The sequence below is a fragment of the Echinops telfairi genome, unplaced genomic scaffold (assembly GCF_000313985.2).
Source record: "Echinops telfairi isolate 266 unplaced genomic scaffold, ASM31398v2 ScPeMD7_7416;HRSCAF=8454, whole genome shotgun sequence".
Classification (NCBI taxonomy): Eukaryota; Metazoa; Chordata; class Mammalia; order Afrosoricida; family Tenrecidae; genus Echinops; species Echinops telfairi.
The window spans coordinates 4528484-4536809 of NW_022111316.1; the positions used below are offsets into that span (position 1 = coordinate 4528484).

The 8326-nt window shown below is 45.1% G+C and overlaps 1 protein-coding gene across 11 annotated transcripts in view; it reads right to left on the reverse strand.

Annotated features, from left to right (window-relative positions):
- CTNND1 (catenin delta 1) overlaps window positions 1–8326 on the reverse strand; it is a 47415-nt gene that overhangs the window by 16337 nt on the left and 22752 nt on the right. For 8 of the 11 annotated variants that reach the window (XM_045297111.1, XM_045297110.1, XM_045297108.1 and 5 more), the window contains exons 2-6: window positions 7847–7956; window positions 6261–6550; window positions 3970–4041; window positions 2808–2960; window positions 1899–2434 (exon numbers count right to left, since the gene is read on the reverse strand). In XM_045297111.1, the coding sequence (XP_045153046.1) occupies window positions 1899–2434; window positions 2808–2960; window positions 3970–4041; window positions 6261–6455 (956 nt within the window). In that variant the 5' untranslated portion in view covers window positions 6456–6550; window positions 7847–7956. Of the gene's footprint in view, window positions 1–1898; window positions 2435–2807; window positions 2961–3969; window positions 4042–6260; window positions 6551–6797; window positions 6860–7846; window positions 7957–8326 lie in introns of those variants that run through there. The other 3 variants (XM_045297107.1, XM_045297106.1, XM_045297112.1) reach the window with 3 other exon arrangements.

An 8326-nucleotide genomic window follows, 5' to 3' on the forward strand; every position in this document is an offset into this window, starting at 1 on the left:
CCAATGGCTGGTACTCTTCCTGGGATTTTCATATTCTGTGTTGAACATGTTTTACTGCTACTATTATTGTAATAGCAGTTGCAAAAACAATGATCATAACCAAGATTACGGTCACTCAAGAGAATCTACCTGGTATTTCCTTCTTTTACAGGCAATGGCTCATGACATTCTTCCCTTTGTTTTTCAAATAGCAAGGCTGAGCCAGAAAGATTAAATGACTGGCTTAAGGCTACAGAACTAGTGGGAGAGGCACAATTAGAACCAAGGTCAAGCAGTCCAGAAGCTTTTCCACTACCACCCTGCTTTACTGTTTAAGGCTGACCTTTTACTCCTCTCCTAGGCCCGGAACAGGAAACAACTAATGTTCTTGCTAGCCAAACATGTTTCCAAGTCCAGAGCAACTCTGGAAGACACCCAAGGCCCCGGCCCCCAAACCCTCTCCTCTCCTGATAGCAAGGCCCACAGCTATGCACAACTGAGAATGCCTTGGCCTCCTGCCCCACCCCACTCCCCACCCCCCACCCCCCCACTCTGGGTTCAACCACTCTTTAGTCATGAGTAAGTCAGACGGCAGACTTGCACTACAGCCAACTCCCTCAGTGGCAGTTGCTATCTCCGCACAGCTCTGGGCTGCACCAGCTGAGGCCTGGTGTCCCTCCAGGAATAAAAGGTGAGTCACCAAAAGACATCTGAAAGGTGAGTAACTCAGGTTAGGTAATGGGGCCTGTGCCCAAGCCCAAGTTCACTGTTACTAAAGCTGCCGGGTGTAGTAGGAAAATCAGCACCAAGGCATGTGCTTTAGGAGGTGATGACCCCATACAGCGAAATTCAACAACAGCTGCTTCGGCACCCTCACCACCAGACTACCATAATTCTCTTTGCCTGGGAACACTGTCTTTCGTTTACTCAAAAGCGGGGCCAAGCCCATTTTTGTATAGCCCCAGAACTAAGGCTTTTATATTTTTAAAAGTTACAAGCCCAAACAAACAGAACATATGAAAAAAAAATGATGGCCATATGGCCCGCAAGCCTGAGTTCTATCTGGTCTCTCACTCTAAAGCAAGCTCTTGGGCAAATAATCTTCCAGTCCAAACATTAATCATCCTCCATTTTTCCTATCACCAGACACTTCCAGGAGACAAGTAGTGAAGTCAGTGTAGACAGTTGCTTAGTGACCTTTCGGAGTATCACTAATACACCACCCTCTAAGGTGCATCTAAGAATGCTACTTGAATTTCACCTTATAACTAAATGTAATATCCTAAACACACTTTGTAAGGCCAAGGCTGATTTTTAACGTTGGAATTTAAACCATATGGACTTTCCTATAATCCTTACTATCTATTCTGACCCTGAACACTGTAGCTCTCAGCTATGTTCTTAGAGCAAATCAGAAGCTAGAGAAACCCCAGAACAACTTAAGTATGTATTCCATAATACCAATCAGAAGGTCACTTACTGCTCCGTATCACCAAAAGGGTGATAAGCCAGAAATAAGCAAAAACCCTTGGCATGGACACAGCCTCCCTCTTTAGGTCATATACCAATCACCACCACACCTGATGCTCTGTAAGTCAAATACATGACTTTTATCCTACATTTTAAAAGGGCAATTTATGACAAGTCAATATTAAGTCAAGCCAGAAAAAGAACCAGGCCTTTGGGAGTGGGAAAAATTACATTTAGAATCTAGATTTAGTGGTGGAGAATGTGTAAAGGTGATTATGTATGACAGTGAACTCAAGTTTTTCCTTAAGTTATTTGTTAAATAAAAAAAGAACCAGGCCGCCTTCTTAAAAAAAAAAAAAGACAGTAATAAATGTCTCTGATCCCCAAAAGCTCTCTGAAGTAGAAGTACTCCCTCCCTCCTTCCCTGTCCTCCCCATATTCTTGCCCACCTGAGGCGTCGGCGAGGGTCAGATGGTGTTCCGGTCCGACGGGCAGTGCCATAGTCAGACATCATGCCATAATCCAGGTCATCATAACCCATGCTGCGCTGGTCATCCTCGAGCCCATAAGGTTCTGGGTGAAAGCGATGCAGATCCACACTGCTCCCACCCACCCGAACCTGGGGCTGGGGTCCGTAGACATCCTGCCTACTAGGTGCCCGGTAGCCCTCCATGCTGGGCCTATACCGCTCATCAATGCGGGTCACCCGAGACAGGCTACCGTAGTTGTCACTCCCGCCTGGATAGCCATCTTCATAGTGGCGGCCATATCCATCGGGAGGATAGTGGAAGTTCCTGGGCAGGGTGGCAGTGCCTGCCTGCCCCATGTAGGGACCAGGCCCCCCATTGCCATTCTTGCGGAAGTCACGACCCAGAGTCTGGATGTAGTTGTTTGAAACTGAGGAGGCATCCACAGGCAGCCCGTCTGGTCCCACAGGGACTGGCTGTACTGTTCGAGTTGTCACAGTCTTCACTACTTTCTTGACCTTCAAATAAAAAACAAGACAAAGAAAACACAATGAAGCAAGTGCGTGATCTGACCTAAAATTCTAAGAATCCTACCCTTACCTCCAGCTCTCTTTCCCTGTCGGTGCCTGGAATGTGGGACCTACTTTTCTTTCCAACTTATAAGAGGTTTCCAAACAAAGTCCCATAAGAAAGCTATTGTAAACCTTGAAGTACCTTCTCTCTCTCTCACTCCTTCAGTTTTCCCCATGTCTCTTCTCTTCTGGATCTCTGGGAGATCATTTACTTAGGGCAGTGGCCTGCATCTGCCCTAATTAAGCGCTGCACTCCTCCTCTAATAGCGAGAGTGGGGGCCCTCTAAGGCCCGCCCAGACTTTGCTCATCTTCGCTTACTGTGGTCTCTGTGCGGCGAGTGGTCCCATCATCAGAGGTCTCCACAGAGACAACAGACATGGCTCCCTCGGGGTCCTCCTCTGTGTAAGTCTCCACTATCTGCCCAGGCTCCTGCATTCTGGGGATGGTACTGTACAGAAGGTGACTGTGGTCCTATGGGGAAAAAAAAACAAAAGGTTACCATTAGAAGCACTATATAAGGGGTCTTTAAAAAGTTCGTGGAAAAAGTACAATAGAAAGATAATGGAATCTTCCCAAACCCCACCTTTTTGAAGCCCCTCGTATATTAACAATGCATTTCGATGAGAAGCATGTCTGGGGACAGGGATTCCTCAGGCACCCCTCTATAGTTCCCAGGTAGCTCTCCCCATCTTTTGAACTTTACTGGAGGGCAGCAAAATAATTTCCCAATTCTGGTCATTAACAAACACGAACTGAATTAACCATAGCTACATCAACATCCAAGTAACAGAGACAGCAGATTTAACTTCCCCATTCTAAAGGAAGATGAACTGTGTTAACTGAACCCGCAGCTCCATCTGAATGACCCTTCAAATGAGTTATCTACTCAATAAAAGAACTTTAAAAACAAACCAGGAAACCTCAATAAAAACGACTAACTTTGTTACTCTTCAGACACCACCTAAGGCTTGAGACCAGGCAGGCTTTCGGTAGGCTCCTTTGCAAAATAGAAGACAAATCCTGACTAGACCAGGCGGGAATGCAGGAAATGAGGACTCAAATAGGAGAGGGATACTGGGTGATGAGAGGAGCCCTGGAGGCGTAGAGGGTTAAGCACAGAGGTTAGCATTTTAAACCACCAGCTGCTCAGAGGGGGGAGGTGAGGCTTTCTACTCCCCATAAAGAAACCCACCAGGGCAGTTCTACCCTGTCCCACAGGATTGATTCAATGACAGCGAGTTTGGTGTATGGCTCCAAGTGGGCGATTACGATCAAGTCACTAGGGATCATTCCCCAACAGAGCTACACATATACTCTGGAGAGATCCGATTTATTTTCCTAATAGAAAGAAACTCATGTTAATGGGTCATCCCGATGTGCCGTACACTTTTATAAGACACTAATGTATCTCATTGGCTTAGGAAGTTTTAAAAAAAGGAAGAAGAATGAAGTAACCCAAACCTTGTGCCAAAACAATTACCTGTGGTCCGTTGAGTTTCAGATCTGAAAATTTCTGTCTCTCAAGGTCAGCATCGCCCACAAACCGGCCGTTCTGAAACATAGCCCATAAGAAGACAATTCATTTTGTGGCCTTCTTTTGCTTTATCAAACATAAATGATCTTTTTTTTTCCAAACAGGAAAAGGGCTTTCAAGAAGATATGTGTGGCCTGGAGTCCTTGGGTCAGTACTCATAAAAGAACCACATCACTCCTTAGTCTTAGTACTTGCATCAAAATTGGAATCAGGCTGACTGGGTCTCTGGAACATAAGAACGTAAGCTCCATTGAGGGCGGGCAGAGGGTCTTGCGGGGGGCGGGGTGTCCACTTGTTCACTGATATATCCCGGGTGCTTCTGAACAATGCCAGGCACTCAAAACCACTTGATGAGTAAATGTCAGAGATTCAGATAAGTTTCCCAACATCTTTTTGAAAAGCAGTAAAATATATGGAAAGTTGGAAGGGTTAGGTTGGGGTTTTCCAAAAGCCGCCTTTATGCTACTTCATGCATCTTCATGCTCTATTACCACTGGAAACCCCCATTACAGGAAGCTTTTTAAAGAAAAGAGATATGAGTCTCCCAGTCCAAGTATTTAGATGACAGCGAGTGCCTGAAGTTCCTCCCAAGGAAGCAGATCCTTCAACATAATCTTCATCAATTGTAAGTGACACAGGCACACTCTAAAATATTTTTTCCGTTTTTCTGTTTTAAGCAAGATATAATCTAACGACATCATATCATGTAAAATGACATATGTCTGCTTCTTTCTCCAATAGAATGGAGTGAGATCCAGCAGTCACCTTGGGAGACTCTCCACCCACCCCTATTACATAGGGAATGTTATGCTACAGGGAGAGGAAATTAAACATTACTTTCAGGAAGAAGGAAGGGTGTGGTATCAGTAACATTGCTGAGAAGTTAAAAATAAAGAGCAAGTGAAAGACAGAGACCAGGCACTAAATCCTGAGTTCCCAACCCCCTTTCTCAGCTTGCACCTCTCATCCCTAAACCCTCTACTCTAATTCATACAAATATCCCAGTAACATTGTATACATCAGCCCTCTTCAAATGCCTGACCATCGGAAATCTTTCCTCTTACAATTACGAGGCTCTTCTCTTCTACTTTAAAATATAAGGAATTAAGTAATCAATGAAAAGGACTACTTGGGGCATAAGCACTGTTCTGGATCCCATACAGAGATCTCTTAAAAATGCCGTCTACCAGGCAATGTCTACTACACATGCGCACATGCATACACACACACAGACAAAGGCAAAGATAGACAAAACCTCAGACAGATTACATCACAATGAAGCTGGACTAGAGACATAGGAAACACATGATACTTCTTGTTTCTATTTCTTTTTTTTATACTTCTCATTTCTACCACCAATTTTCCCAAGTCACATCCCAGAGTCAACTAACCTCAGAGACCACTGGCTCCTGTGGTTATCTGGGTGAAACAGCAGCATGATAGTCTCTCTCCAAATCTAGCCGGCAGAATTCACAGTGACCCTTCCTCTTAGACAAGGTTTACCCAGCCGACAAAACAGAGCACACTAGGGCAATATGGAAGAATGTGCCACCTATGGACAGTGCCACACTTCTGAGCACAAACTGTCCCCTGAGGGAGAGTGAACGGGGACGCCTTGCTTCTTGAACCAGAAAGCAGGCCTTTATTCTCCTGAATTTTTAATACCAAGAAAAATCAAAGAAAACAGAAATAACTTGAGCTCCAAACAACATAATCTACCATTACTAGAATCGCGTCTCAATACAGAAATCCTACTCTAGCAAAACAGGACTTTAGATGGAAACATCTAAAGGGAAGTCCACCCAATTCCGCACAGAGTAATATTCCCTATCTCTTGGTATTTATTACCCACCACAAAACCCAAACCAAATGCAGTGCCAATGAGTCAATTATGACTCAGAGTGACCATACGGTCTCTGAGCCCGTAAATCTTTATGAGTGCAAACAGGCTTGTCTTTCTCCTGAGGAGCGGCTGGTGGGTTTGAACTGCTAGTGAAGTCAGCAGTGTCTTCAGGACTCCTTTTTGACTCCCGAAGAAGGTTCAAACCCTCTTGGGGCATTTCTACCCTGCCTATACGGTTGCTGTGAGTCAGCCTCAACTCGATGGCAGATTTCGCTTTTAGGAAGGGTCATCATGAAGCATGACCACTGGATAGCTACCAAGAGTAGCCTCCCATGAAGGACCTCTGTGACCCTGCCAAAGTCCTACCTGCAGGTCTGACGGAAAGAGGGGTTACCTGATGCCGGCGGGTGAGGGTGCCGTTGGCCATGAGTGGGTTGGCATCTTGTGGTGAGACCCGGACGCGTTCCAGTTGCGCCGAGACGTGGCGCCGTTCCTCCTCCAGCGCCCGGGTCAGCTTCTCAAACTGAGCCTCTTGTTCCTTCACAGAGGCCAAGATGCTGGCGGTCGACTCCACCTCTGAGTCATCCATGATGGTAAGGGGCAGAGCCGCAGCAAGGCAGGGTAAAAGGGAAGGTGGATCACAGAGGGAGGAGGAATGAGGGAGACAGCCCCCCTCACTTCACACTAATGGGAGAGGGTAAGAAAGAGGAGAGAAAAGGTCACAGGTCAGAGAAGACAGATGAATTATTAATCCCAGAGCCAAAGATGCCCTCTCACGGTTCTACTGCAGTGCAGAGAGCAAACCACCACCAAGCCTGCGAGCCCATCACCAGTGTCTGCTTAAGCAGGATCTTTTCCCCATTACCCTCCTCAATATCCCACCAGAAATATATATAATTATGGGAAAGCATAACTAGAGCCGAGTACCTACACTGTTGGGGATGAGGGGGTGTGTGGCTATGGGTTATAGTCATGACAGGAGATTAGCACTAGACTCTCTCCCTGGGAAATTTTGCTGGCACCAACTGCAATGAAAATTACAAGTCCATGTTGTAGACAAGCACTCACTGCCCTGCAGTGGCAAGCTATTTCTAGAGATAAGGAAGCAGGGCAGGGCTGGCCTGCCTTCTCCCAAATCTGAATAATGGTGGTAAAATACACTAAATTCGTATGCCAGCTTAAAAGGCTAATAAATGGAATTGTAAAATCATTCCACCAATAAATATGAAGACAAAATTAAGACTACATTTCAATCTCAAAGTTCCAATTATTTAACATAATACATGTAAGATGGGTCTTTTCTACCTTTCAAAAACCATGCAACAATACTGGAAACAGATCAGATGCTTTGACGGTAACAATAAGACAAGAAAAGACGCCCTGCTTTCTGGGCCCTTCATCTCTGGGTAGTAGGAAGAGGAGCCTTAGGCTCAAACTCTGAAATTGTCCCCCAAAGTATTTCACAGGAACATCAAATCTTTTTCAGACCATCTTTTGCCCTGGTGGCACTATGGGTTAAGCTTTGGCTGTTTAATCACAAGGCCAGTGGTTCAAACCCACCAACTGTCTCCAAGGAGGAGGATAAGGCTATCTCTATTCCCTTGAAGTCTTGTGTCTCCTAATCCTATTCAGTACAATAGAGCTGCTTGTTCTAAGGCAAGGTAAACAGTCAAGTATCTGAAGTATTCACGTATGCTACTTCCATAATAAATGACGGTTACACAGAAATAAAGCATTCAATACGTTAACATATAAGCAGCAAGTTGGCTAATAAATGAAGGGGTATTCATATTGTTAGCCTTCATTGGGTTTCTCTCTTGTAGCCATGAGAGACTATGGGCAGTTCTAAATAAACTGTGTTGACAGGCAGATTCTGGGATAAACCCTCTCCTATTCACCACACCCTCCCATCAATCACTACAGAAAAAAGGCACTTAATATAGATTTTGTAATTCTCAATAAACATATTTCCATACACACCTGTTAAGAGATGGTCGCAATTGATTGGCTTAACAGAGACCAGCCCAGTCTAGATTCAAAGAGTCATAGGAGAAGCATCCCAGTCACCACAGCAAGGAGGAAGGAGAGAGCTGCAGAAATATTTGGAGGAAAAATGAGAATGAGAGGAAAATAAAATACACCCAATGCATAAAAATGAAAGGAGCAAGGGGAGGAATGGAGAGGAAGCCATTCTGAGACTGAAAGGGAGTGATTTAAAATACAACTTGGAGTTGCTTAATGTGACAAATGTCCTTTGGACTTTGCGGTTTCAACTACCTAGGACTTGAATACAATGTTCACAAAAGTCCAATTCTTCCATCCTGTCAGAATTCCTCCAGCACCAGGATGAAAACCTACTCACTCCTGGTGTCCAGCAACCAAATGGTGGAGTGGGGGTGGGGAACTTGCTGTTGGAATGCCCTTCCCCCTCCTACCCACCCCTAAGGCAGAAACCTCAGA